Source organism: Agelaius phoeniceus, chromosome 4, assembly GCF_051311805.1.
Source record: "Agelaius phoeniceus isolate bAgePho1 chromosome 4, bAgePho1.hap1, whole genome shotgun sequence".
In the NCBI taxonomy this organism is placed as follows: Eukaryota; Metazoa; Chordata; class Aves; order Passeriformes; family Icteridae; genus Agelaius; species Agelaius phoeniceus.
The window spans coordinates 41,607,624-41,621,718 of record NC_135268.1 but is presented as its reverse complement, the minus strand read 5'-3'; the positions used below and the strand labels follow the sequence as shown (position 1 = coordinate 41,621,718).

Sequence of the window (14,095 nt, the reverse complement as noted above, 5' to 3'; positions counted from 1 at the left end):
CTGTCTTATGACAATTAATGCACACTGAATACATCTCTTGAAGCAATAAACAACTATTCTTTAGGTCTAGGCCTATGAAACATTACAATTTCTATGTAAAATGTATATTTCTATAATCATTCTTGACACTAAAGTTGTCAAATTGATTACATTAATATTCTCTCCATAAGCCATACAAATTAAGAAATAGTATATCATAACGCATGACATGAAAACAAAGAAACAAATATATAATGATTCTAGCTGTGACACAGTATGTTAGTGACACTGATAAACTGAATCTTCATGCTGATAGCATGTTGTAGTCTCAAATCTATTATGCTTTGGAACTGATGTATTATTATCTCTGGACAACTTTCACACCAGGAGATGATCCCTGCTAGCATAATTTTAAAAATGAAGGGATTACAAACAAGATAAATTTCATTGTATTGTTACCTGAATTAGTCTCAACTAACAGAAATTTCATATACACCATTTGCTAAAATACTTACATTTGTTGATCCTATTACAAACATATAAAGCATAAACCAGGCACAGTTCTATTAACTCTACTACAGCATTTATGCATCTGAACCAGTATTGTATGGTAATTGTTCTACAGGGAACAATAATATTTGGCTTTGTTCTGTTTTAATACACTATGCTTACATTTTTACCTTGAAGACAATATATTGGGATCTTCTGGCAAATATCTGCAATATCTTTGAGTTTGCTGATAATGATTGACTAATTGAATTTAACATACAATTCTCTTCCTGCTGTTGATTTTAATTTGTGGCTAGGTGAAAGCTTAAGAGTTTTTGGGAGAAGCAGATCGATGTACTGTGTCAATATATATTACAGATTAATTAGTAGGCAACTGCAGATCTCCTAATTTAATCAAATAGCACATTGTCCCTTTTATGAAGTTAGGAGTTACCATTAACAAAACAGAGGTTGGACATAAAAATTTGATTTTTAGTGAAGCATAAACAAATTAACAGAGAAAGGTAAATTTATGATTAACAATTCAAAAATGGTACTGCTTTGTCAGGGTTTTTTTTCCTCTGTGTGTGTGGAACAGAAATGAATTATACTGATTTGGCATAAGAATGCCAAGAAATAGTTCAAAAATTAGACACAGATTATCAACAAAGTTAAGTAGATATGGGACAATTCTAAAATAGAAATTTTACTTAAACAAATTGAAACATTAATTTATGTGGAATTCTCTATTTAAAGTTACATCTTTATCAGCAGTTGCAATCTCAAACTAGCTGGCAAAAATACTAGAGATTAGGTATGTAACTCCTGTTAACTTCTTTGATTGGATATTCTTTATGCTATAATATATGTCATAATATTTCTAAAAGAAATATTGGCCAAGTAGTAAATACATTACAAACGACCTGGCAAATGAGTAATCATGCAAATAGTTTGCAACAGCCTGCAGAATTGGGCCATAGAGAATTAATACAATGTCAATTGCATTCTTAATGTCTTAAGTCAAAGCAAGCAAGATTTGGCAGTCAAAGCTTAAGGTTTTGTATCTGCTATGAGTCAGTATGACAAATTATTTAGACTAATTTTTTTAAAAATCACACTTTGTCGTCTGTGTCAATAGTTAGCATCATGCAAACACTGAAGAGTCACATACCCATAACTGCTATCGTGATATGTTGGAGAAAACACATCCATCTCTATAAGGTTGTCATGACCATTTGCAAGGACTGCTTGACTTTCTAATTCTCTATACATAAAGATACAAAAAAATGAAATTAGAGGTGCCATTTCAAATTAAAGAACGGGATGATCCCACAAAAAAGAATATACTAATTCTGCCACATAACTTTGTTTGTGCAAAACTGACTGTGGGATTTATCTGCCTTCCATGCTGTCCTCTGAACTACATACTGGATTGTAACCTGAAGACTCAGTGTTATAAGGCTACCTTTAGGTGGTCATTACCCTTTGGTGATCCCTTATTTATGTGCAAGTCCTTGAATAAAAGTCCTGACTGCTGCCTGTGGCAAGGCAGGCTTAAGGACTGAGCAGTGCATAGTGGGGGATGTTGTTACTTGATGATGCTGGACCAGAGATGAAGTAATAAAACTGAACTGAGACTATTAAAAGACAGTCTCTTCCTAGCTATCTGGCAGAGCCAGCCAGCAAGAAAAATATGCAGAGAGCTGGCTACCAGAGTGAATGGGGACCTCATGTTCTGCAAATGACAATGCACAGCAGCAGGAGAGACAAAAGAAGCATCAGAGTCTCTAGGTGTCTGAGGGAATAGTGAGGAAATGAGGAGGAGAAATTAAGTAAGCCACTATGATTTTGTTTAGAACTGCTTATTTCTTTTGTCCTATCTAAAATGGGGAATGATTTATATGGGGAAAAATACTTGGGTCCATTCTTACTTCAATGACTGTGTACCTCTGAAAACAGGGATGATAAACTCAAGGAACACTGCAAATGATACAAAATTCTGGACTACCGGTGCTTGCCTAAAAGCCAGGGGACAAAATACACAGCATGATCAAATTCCAAATACTTATGGTGACAGCAAGGGATATTTGAGCAGGAAAGATGCCAGAGGGATCAAGCAAAAATCTAAAGTAAGACACTACTGACATCAAAGAAAGCTTATAAGCATATGGGCTTGGTGTTTTAGGACTCAAACAGATGCTCAGTGAGAACCTGACAGTAAGAGAATGTCAGAAGAAAACAGAACTTTTTTGATTTAGTATTTGAAAACAATATTTAATTTCTAATGTCTGTATATAATGATCTCATTATTATGGCATGTCAATTTTTCAAATGCACTCATGCTGTCAGCAATCTAAGCAGAGTCCTGTTTCTTCAACTTGCAGATCAGCAATGTGAGCAGAGTGCTTAACAGGGTCTTCAGAAGAGCAGGACTTGAACTCCATCACCAGTTTCTGCCTTTATTTTGTACCATGCACCTTCTCAATAGAAGTAACATCTCTAATCAAGTCCATGTGTGAAAACCTGACAGACTTATAGATCAGAACAATTTGAATTCGATTAAACCAGGCACTGTTTTAGTGGGTGGAGCGTGTAAAATAGGGGGTTTGAGCAGACTTTAACCTCCAGCAACACTGTGCTTTTGTGGACAATCAATCAGCCTCTACACAAATTGATTTAAAACTTCCCTGGAAACTATCAACACCTGTTCCATACCTTAATCAATATTGAAGGCAATTGGATCACTGGCAGTCCACCTCAATAATGACACATGTGTATGTTCATCACACTTTTAGAGTTTCTAAAGTCTTCACATTCTAAAATGAACTTTGATTCAAGTTTACAGAACAGTTTTGAAGTAACACATTCCAGGAAATATTTTGTCTATAATATTTCTGAGGTATTCCAGTACTTTAAGTTCCTCAAAATATTAAAATATTTTCTAGTCATCAAGTATTTCTTCAACCAATTCCCTCTTTTTTTCTTGGTAAAATAAGTATCTAAGTAGTTGAATACAGTAATGTTCCTAAGACTCTACTATTAATACTCAGTTGTGAGAGAAGACTCAGCAGTATCTGTATAAACTATGAAAAACATGTTAGTTTCTTGGCTAGTTTCTATAAAAATTCACAGTCCATCATACAAAATGCAACCATGGTTGCATGGTATTTCACAACTTTCAAATGAGGTACTTTTTGCAGAAAATATAGGAAGAAAAAGCAAAGCTCTTTGATTCACTGGCATGTTAGCACAGATTCTGAATAAAGTTACATAATGTTCTCAGAGATTTATTCCTTGACTGGAATATGTAAATTACCTCTTACCAATAAATTGATCTTTGACATTCAATGACTGAAATTAATGAAATACTTCCTAGGAAATGCACTAAGAGATGCTACCAGCTTATTTTTATCTACAAATGTATGAGTTCTAACATACTTTTCCTCTGTGCATCTCTAACATTCATACTTGACCGTGCATTAGAAGAATTCTGCACATTCAAATATTTAACAGAGAGAGCACTTAAAGAAGTGATTTACTATATATTTTTAAATATCAGTAATTTAGATCCTACTAGAACTCAAAGTCATGAGAAGGTTACTACTGATACTGGTAATCAAGAAATCATTACTAAAACTAGTAGCTGAATAAAAACTTAAAGCTTAGTGATAATAAAAAAAGCACTAATATTTAATTACTAAATGATCTTTTATCATATTCAGACATCTGACATGTAGTCATATATTTACATGACTCTGGCTGTCCAACCAGTAATTCAAAGAAGAAAATGGAAAGATTTTGATTTCTTTAGAAGTTCATATTATTCTCTAGTGCTGGCTCCTCCAGCAGATCTGTTGGCTCTACAAATGAACCTAACTTACATCTGGCTAGGGAACAGTCAAATAGTAAAGATCATTAAATGTTCAATGAAAGGTCCTGCAGTCTGCAGGAAACCTACAGGAAATATTCTTCTACTGTCTTGGGTTTTTTTGTTAATGTAGATTTTACTGAGCACAAACAGAGGGAAAACAATTTCTACCCCTGCTTGGTAATCTCATTGTTATTTAAAGACAGGATCAAAGATTAAAGAAACATTCACATAACTCATTCAAGTTGCAGTTTTAGGTCCTCATAAACATTTAAGCAGTCTTTTTATATTTAAAAAAATGTGAATTGGAGTTTCTGTTGGACATCATTGATCTGTAACCTCACAGTTTTTAGCCTCACAGTCTGTAACCTCACATCTTTTTAGCCAGTAACACCAATGTTTCACACAAATCCATCAGTTCTTGTTGATAGTACTTTGCACAGAGCCGAACTGCCATATATCCTATTAAAAACACAACAAAATTCAATATTATGGAATATATATCTTTTGAAATCACTTTCACTACTACTGCAGAGCGATAGGGACTAAAACCTCCCCCTAGCTTTGCAAACACATCCCTCTCTCCTACGTGCACATACACAAAGCCAGCCAATCACTGCCCAGCTACACATGACAGCAAACTGTATGTCATTTTTTATGCCACCCATCATCAGTAGGAGTCTACAGAGCTAGAAAGACAGTTGTGTATACAGGCTGACATTCACATTCTCTACCTCTAAATGGCTGTCATCTAAGTCAAATTAAAAAAAAAAAAAAGAGAGAAGGAAGAAAAGCCCCAACAAAAAGCATAAACTAAAAACTAAAATATTGCCAAAGAGGAGATGAACTTTTTTTAGTCCAAGAAAAGGGTCAAGGAAGACACCTATCACAAATTCGTAAATACAGTTGATACTGAGCCTGAAAATCACACTCAGGAGGGAACCTTAACCAAAAGGGGAAAAATCAATGACAAATAAGATGGGTTCTACACCTCCAGAGTTCCAACCAAGTAAGATTATTAGAAAAAACCAAAGTAGTAGGGCTCTGTCAGTTCTTACATGAAATTTTTACATTTTACCACATTCACAATGTTCAAAATTTGAACACTCAAAATACCCTTAGGTTTTCATCACAAATGTTTAAAAGATGAAAAGACTTTACTCTGCAAAAAAATGCTTAAGGTTTAATGGAAGTGGCATTCTCATTCAAGTAGTCCTACACCTTTATAAAGACAATAAAAATATGGCAATAGAAGCAAACATCAAAGACCTTACCCATCTACTTAAGATTAACTACTATCAGGAAAACATCAAACATCTTCTTCCCCACTACAAACTTATTAGTTCTATAAGAAATTTTTTTCTTAAAGTACTAAACTGTTTGAATATGATGATGAAATCTCTTCAGTGGAATGCTGTTCCACAGTGCTTATGTCTCAAACAGCACAGGAGAGTCCAAGAAAACTAAAAGAAGGAATAGCCATTCCAAACTGTCTAACAGAGGAGTTGCCTGAAACATCTATGGCAACCAAAACTACTTAAAAGAGAATCTTAAGATCAGGTATGCTTTAACTTGGTCAAAATCTACTTTGCTATGAATCATAGTATAAAGGGATTCAAAGCATAAACTGAAGGGATTTCACAAACACTTTCAAGAATTACTGTCAACTTTAATATACTAATAAACGCTCAGTTTAATAACTAAATCGGAATATTATGGCTTTCCTTAATAAAAAATTAGTGCTGATTGAGTGTTACATGAGTACTAATTAATCACTGTAGGTAAATTCAGCTCTGTGCCAATAAGTCCTATCAAAATTTTTATAGATTCTTCTGCATCTAAAAAAGCTAGTGAGATTCTTCATATTAGCTGCTTCTTTCCTAGAGGCAGTTATCAATGACAAATTTATCATTACACTGAAACTCAGCTCTTTCGTCTCACCAAATCTCAGTACCTTTAAAAACACTTAGCTTCGCCTAAGTATTTCTTTAAAGGTACCAAGTACAAGAGTTAAAAACTATTACAGAATGTTATTTGACATTTGATCTGTATGACAGTACATATTTGACACATTTCTAGCAAGCAAGGCAAGAAATTTCTTCAAACAGGCAAAAGCCACAGGTTATGAACAGGAAGGGAAATGCTTGTCTGGAAAAATTAATATACTCTAATTACTCTGGAATAGGAGGGAGAAGAGTGTCACTGAGGATTTTAGAGAGAGGACATATTTTTCAGGACTGAAAATTCTCCAGTTTTGCTTGCTGAATGAGGGGAAGTATTATCTGCAGGTCAACTTTCATTAAGGTAAATGTTTTCTCTAGCATTGCCACAGTCTGCAGTAGTACCTAAGTAATTACCTGCTTTCCAGAGGTGCATTACTGCCAAGCACCCAGCTGTCCTGCAGCTGGACTGACTCAGGTGTGGTTTGCAGCTCGGCGGGCAAGGCAGCCGGCGGGGCCGGACTCTGATTCCTCCTATTTGTCAGTGAGTTTCTGTTAAGTGAGGTGATGGATGGGTGATGCTGTGCTGAATGTTGCTTGTGAGAAGGTGGCAAAGGCTGCAGGGTCGACTGGCCTTGGTTATTTGGAGGTTGCTCTAAGAAGAAAGAAAATTAAAGTTCATTATACATCTTGGCATTTGCTACAACCAAAGCAGAACGAGAAATTCAATATAATCCTATCATCTAATATATTTGCATATTATTCTATTAGCAGACATTCAGTGACATTCTGTAAGAGCAAGTTTACCCTTGATACACCAAGTTCTAATTAATACACAACAGATGGTAAAATTGCTTTTGGTTTTAATTTGTTTCAGTTTTTTTTTTTAATCTGGTTTTATTAACACCTACAGAAAATAGCATCTGACAGATCCCCTAATGCGCCTTTAGACTTCAGCTTTTTTTAACAAACCAACCCTGAAATTAAATGGGTAATTTCAATAGAACACAAAGGTCTTCAAAATGGATATAATCCCTATAATTATTTAATGGAGATTTTAAGCTTTATTTAACTGCAATAAATTATTACAAGCTAGTTGCTAAACAGCAGTAGACTACTCTAGTTTAGTGCATTTCAAATAAGGCAGATCTGCACTATGATCTGCTAATAGATGCTAAGTATTCTTTAGCAGAAGGTCACTCTGTGAAGCAGATGTTGCTTCATGGATATTTAACAGACTGATTCACATCTGATTACAACGTCAGAAGACTCATATACTTAATGACCGTCACATCCATTAGAACACACACAGAACAGATTTTCCAATTTCACACCATGCAATATAAATACAGCTTGGAGGAAGTCACAGGTGATAAGAGAGTCAGGCCATCGAAACAAAAAGAAATATTTTCTGGCTTAACCAAAGCACACAACACTCATAAAGCTTAAACTCAAAATCTCAAAACAGCAAAACCTGCAATTAAATATCTCTATCAATGTTAGGTTTTAGCAATCTGTTCCATTAAATCACTGGCAAATAAGTCATAAATATAGGACAAACATTTTACAACACAATGCACCCAAAACTAACTCCTAAACACGTAACACTTAACAATTATGTAATTAAAATTGCAATCTATTTCTTACACTAATGTAGCAGAACATACTTCATAATATAAATGCAAGTGTTAAGCAGCGCAGAAGACACAGGACATGCACTTCTCTCAGTGCAAAAGCTTTCAGGTAGTTTTTTAATTAGCTGTTTGATTTCCATAAGCAATTCCCTTTTGGAACTGGTTATAATTGCAAATTGTTACAAACTCAATAATAAAACTCTGGTACAGAGAACACAGGAGAAGTATTTCTGTTGAAACAGATGTTTCCAATAACGTACAGGTGACTGCTACAAATTTAACTTAACAATTTCTGAGGTTGTGAACATAAGACAACATGAAAACGTTAAGAAATAGACTTAAACAGAAAAACCAAGTCTTTGTAATAATTTCCTTTCTGAGAACCACATTCTTCTTTCCAGTGATTTTGTGTGGTCAACACGACTTTTGTCGCAAACAACAGCAATGCTGAATCTCTCGTTAAAAGAATAACAGCATTTATACTGCTAGTGAGATTTTCAACACCAAATCCTTACTGTATTAATGAAAATTCCAGTCCAGGTAGGATACAACTGATAAACTTTATCTTCACCAACACTGACACAAAGGCTGTCACTCCATGTGATTACAATCACTGTCAAGGGCTTTAAGCCACCTTTCAACAAGCCAACTGAAGAAACTTAACAGACCAACACTAGAGCAAAGAATTTTCCCCATATCTCTTAAAATTTTATCTGATTTAGATAACAAGCTGGTGCTATTTATCAGGTGGTGCAAAATTAACTGTGGCCTTATATTTTGTAATACATAGGTGCATGTGTATATAAAAAATTATATATGTGCATGTGTTTAAGTATTTACACACATGTATATGCAAATATATAAATTATTAATTACACTAATTAATTACAAAAATTACAGAAGAATGGCAGGTGGAATGAAGTAATTCACATGAGTTTATTTTAATTGGATAGATAAATTAATTTAAATAGTTCTTAGGATCAGACTTTTCTTTTTTATTCCCCTTTTTGACTCTCCTACCAGCTTAGCCTTTTTGGACAGTTTTGCCATGATCAGTGCAAAACTCTCTTCCACTGCAGCTCCTATCAGCTGAAATGTTATCCTGACATCCGTCTTGTTCATTAATTTCTCTTCTCATTTACAGTCTCTGCTGAAAATCAATCTTTCAGTGTATCATTTTAAGTACTAAAGGTCTTGCAGCATTCTCTGCTGAAGACAAAGTAGAGGATTGATCATCATTGTTCTCTTGCACAAAGGAGGGTGTGAGTGCCAGGCTTTGTCTCAGGTAGATGTCACACCTTCCCACACACTCTACCCCAAGAGGAAGATGGATGGTGAAGGTTCTGTAAAGAGAATTTATATACTCCACAAATAAATGCACAGATTTAATAATTACTCTCAAAACGCGCTGGAAGAATGAAATTGGATTACTCAACCACAGGCCAGCTAGGCAGGCCACTATTTGGGATTTAGATTATTTCCCTATAAATTTACCGTGAACCAAAGGACCCTTCTGCTAAATAACATACAAACTTTACTAACTGAAGATACAGAGGAACATATAAAAGAAGTTAAGAGAGGCTAGAAGGGAGCTAGAAGGCCATCCAAGTGCGATTTCGCAAAGATCACTTGTCTTCCAATCCCATTTTCTCTCCACAGAATGTTGACAAGTGACATTTTCTTGTGTCTGAGGGTGGCTTCAGTTGGCAAGGAGTCTACAGCTTCGTCAAAATCAAAAATGCCTGAAAAATCTGGAACGATTTATTTCTTTTCTAATTGTGCAAAAGCTACAGGTAGAGTTGCACTTAACAAGGTTAGATTTTCCATAAATCAACAGAGCTAAAATCTATACTCCTCTACATTTACTCAGTCCTACACTGTCATTCTGAGCGAGAGATCACTGAGGACTGCTTTTTGGATCTTTTCTCCAACCTGCCAGATTTCCCCAATACACAGTCCTTTGATTGCTGCACAATTTCTAACAAAACCCTAATGTTGCACCACTGATATGTGAGAAAGAATCATCACAATAGTCATGTTTTGAATGGCATTCTGAAGCTGGAGCCAGATTTCCTTTTCTATTCCTTTAAGGAGTTAAGTGTTAAAGAACAGCTTTCAGTATTCCCGAGGCTTTCACACAAAGCTATCAGTCTTATGGAGTAAGAACCTCTCAACATCCCTGTGACACTGAAAATGTTCTCACTGCAAATGCAGGGAAACTGAGGCATGTATGTTAAGTGATTCACACTGCTGTCCTGAGAAATCAGCATTACTGTCAGAATAGTTCCAGTTTTCTTGCTTTTCCTACTTAACAAGTTTATAAGTAGAGTGGGATGACACGATATGTACTTCATAAAATCTGCAGCACTGGACACTACTCGCTGTAATAACAGCCCTCCATGTGCTGCAATATTGAGTGTCAAGACCCTGTAACTTCTCTTTCCTCCCTATCAATCATTGGAATCCTAGAGGGAAATACATCTCCCCTTGTTTATTGAAATACAGCAGCCCAGGGACTTGGCCAGCTCCCTCACAACAAACCACTTATTAGAAGAAAAAGCATTCAAATTTGATAAAGTACAATTGGGTTGAAATGCCTAAAAACTATTCCAGAGAGGAACAGTTGCTTTGCTTTAAATTGGATTTTAAAAGCTATCTTAATTGATTTAATCTAAATGGGAATGTCTAATTTACTCTAAAATTAAGCAGATACGGGTAGGTACAGGTAGGTTTAGGTCTAAAGATGTAAAGTTTTAATTATAACGTTCCTGTTTGGTTTAGACCTTAATGACTGTAGAGCAATCCCATTCATCTTAAAGAGAAGATTTCTGCAGCAAGAAGCAAATGTAAACTGGCCCAGCAACCAGTCTGTCAAAGTTCTTCAGGTGCAACAAACAAACCCCACACTTTTAAGGCATTTGTTGAGTAAGTCAACATCAGATAATTATGTGTGTGAACATATGCACAGAACTCCAAAAAGTCACAAGAAATTGGGTAGAAAGCTGTCTTACTACAGTTACACGATTTTTTTCAAAACATATTTAAATTGTTCTTTTCCCTGGGGAATCACAGTGAAGCAAAGCAGCCATTTCATTTGCAGAGGTAAATTATATGCAGTTCTGTAGCCTTTCACAAAACCTTTTCGTCTTTTATTTTTCAAAAAGTAATCTACATTGAATTAATTTTATCATTTAATTGTTACAAAATTTTAACAGCATAAGAAGGAGAGACTTTTATGATACCTACAGCCACGTGGGGGAAAGGGGCTAATTCAGAGGCAGAAAAGCAGACCAAGCATCCATGACAAAAAGTCATTTGTTTCATATTTTGTGTCTTTCTATAACAGATGGATCATTGAGACCTGTCAGCTAGCTACTCATCTAAGAAAAAGAGAGGTGATTTCCATTTGATAAGAATTAGGCTTTTAAACAGAGTATAACTAATGTGAACTTAGAGTTCCCATGACAAACACAAAAGCAAAGTCTTCCATTATGATATAAACATTTCAAACGTGAACAAAATGTTATTCAATATCGATGTCTACGAGAGTCTTAACTCTTTCTGGTCAGGCTGCTCCTTTTCTATTCTCTTTTACAAAAGTCTCTGCCATGGTAAAGGAAATATCCATAACCCATACTAGATATAAGAATCTGGAGTAGACTGAATGTTTTAGAAAATGCATGAAATGTTCAGAAAACTTTAAAAGAACACAACCTTTTGTTTACAGGTCATTGGTCCCTGATCTGCCAGCCCTAGATTGCTAGCAGTAAAAATAATTTCTATAAGACCTGGTTTGATTTCCTCAATAAAACCCTTCAATGGACTTGAAATTTTACCTAACTGACAAATGGTCACATCTCCAAAAGCACTGTAAGCAGTAGTGGGATTTACCTCAGAAGTCCCTGCAAATTGAAAAGAGCAGGAATTATGGCTTAATTATTCCTTGAGCTCCCAAAGGAGCTCTTTTTTTAGGTTCCTGCTTATGGAGGGGCAAGACAGGCTACCTGCACCACTATGGCCACGGCTTCAGGGATCCTGTGGGCAACTAAAGCCAATCACTCCACAAGTCTCTGGTCTGGGAGCACCTTCCATGAGAAGCCATATTTAATTAATGAAAACATAAAGAAGGTTATGTGTGGAGAAAAAAAATTGAGTATTTAAGTGTTCATTTGCAATTAGGCAGATCTGTCTTTTGAGTGAACCACTGCTTCAGTTCAGTTTTTCCTGCCAGGGTGTGTGAGGCTCAAAGCTTCCTTTCTGATCATTTACTATAAGCCATAGGGGTAACTTAAAACAAGGTGCTGTTTGTGCTTATTTTGTAGTTAATCCCAAGTATTTTGCTTAGTCTCATTCACGTCCAAATTTGCTCTGCTCTGCCAAGTGCTTCAAGGATCCAAGCCTCACACTCAACCCAGGGACTGTGGTGACAGACTGCCTACCACGAGAGGAGAGTCCTTTCACTCTGATTTGCTGTCAGCTTGCCTATCCTTTTCTGCTTGGTTTATACCTAATGGACATAGAGATGGAAACAGAATTAACCCACAGCCGCTGCTGCTGACTTCCTCTGTGCTCGATACATGGTGACAAGCATAAGGAGAAGTGACAAGGACACTTTGATCTAGATATGCACCGTGTGTGTCTGTGTGTGTATACTATTATAATATAAAAGGGGCAAAAGTCAAACAAGTAGCTTGATCAAAGTGGGCCAGTGTCTGTCTCCTCATCAGTACAATCAGGGTCTGAAAACCTGTCAAGCTATCTGGGACTGAGAAACTATCAGTGAATTTAATGCAGGATAAGCTCTGAAAGATTGCATTGCCTTGCTTATGATTCTAAATTTGGAAGAAATAATAAAGAAAACCTTAATTTTGCCATTTTCCTTTAGATTGCAACATGACTTTACTTTTTAAAGAGAAATAAAGACTTCTGTCCTGAAAGGGAAGAAAGACTTACTTGACTGTGGAGAAACACAAAATGATCCCATGGTTCTCATGTGGTATCTGTCTAAGACCAGATGATGAGTGGAGAGAAGTCGCTGGAACTCCCTGGAGGGCAGTAGGAGTCCCTAACATGCAACAGTGGTGTTTAAACCACAAAGTACATGTTGATCATTTCCCACACACTATAAGGATACTGTTCTTTATCACTTAAATACACACAGGAAGACAAAGAAACAAGTCATGCAAAATATCTGCAAGCTTTAGGAACTGAAGAAAAAATACTTTTACCAATGTCTTTCAGCTGTGTTATCTACAGGGGCATAATTCTTCCAGTTAAAGGTACACTTGTAACTTTGTCTTTCTATTTCACATCTACTGAGCATAATATTTTCCCTCAACATCTTCATATGGATAATACTTGTGCATTCTCAGCTGTTTTATAATTCAGCTCTCCCTAATGTTTTATAACCTTGCTGCAGAAACAGAAAGCACCAGTTACTAATCTATTCCCAAAAACTTTGTAAAGAATATTAACTGAGCTTTAAACTTACTTGAAAGGCACATTTTTTTGACCCTGGTATTTTTAGAATAAACAAGCTGAAAAGCTGTACCCTATATGATATGTGACCCTATGAAGATAGATAACATAACTTTCTATTTTATGACATTTACTTTGAAAATCTGATTAAGATAGATGTCTCCAGTTTGTTATTCTTCAATGTCATGTTGTCATAGTTCCCATCAGCAAGATGCTTTAAAGCCTTTCGATTAATATTGTATGCCAGAACTGAAATTACATCCTTTGTCGTTTAGTTCTTAATGGTGCAAGTGATATCTATCAAGTAGTGTTTTATGAAGCATGTGTGATTTTTATTACAGGCTGTTTTCACAAATCTTCTTCAGGTCTCATAAAGACTGTTCATGGTTCACAACAAATATGCCTTGCATTTAAAATCATGCCAATTCTCAATGGAAAATAAACCTTGGATTTTTCAGCAGCATCTATCAACAGAACAAAACTCTTACTTAATTTAAATCTGTATATAATCACCTTAATTAGCAAAGCAAAAATACTACTGTAAGCCCCTCCACTTTGCATGAGAACTCTAGAGTAAAAAAACCCTCTGAACAACAAAAAATGTAATAATGTTTTAGTTTCATAAGTAAAGGGTTATGTTTGCCAAATCTTCTAAATGCCCTGAAATAAATTTAAAATAAAGATGGCACACAGGTAGAACAGAAGAT

General features: G+C 35.6%; 1 protein-coding gene across 36 annotated transcripts in view; it reads right to left on the bottom strand.

The window, feature by feature from the left end:
• The window catches only part of TENM3 (teneurin transmembrane protein 3), a 1,291,791-nt gene that overhangs the window by 128,727 nt on the left and 1,148,969 nt on the right, over nucleotides 1–14,095 (bottom strand). For 27 of the 36 annotated variants that reach the window (XM_077177351.1, XM_077177368.1, XM_077177366.1 and 24 more), the window contains 2 exons: nucleotides 6,694–6,931; nucleotides 1,640–1,732 (listed from right to left, as the gene is read on the bottom strand). In XM_077177351.1, the coding sequence (XP_077033466.1) occupies nucleotides 1,640–1,732; nucleotides 6,694–6,931 (331 nt within the window). The remainder of the gene's footprint in view (nucleotides 1–1,639; nucleotides 1,733–6,693; nucleotides 6,932–14,095) is intronic. The other 9 variants (XM_077177390.1, XM_077177371.1, XM_077177376.1 and 6 more) reach the window with 1 other exon arrangement.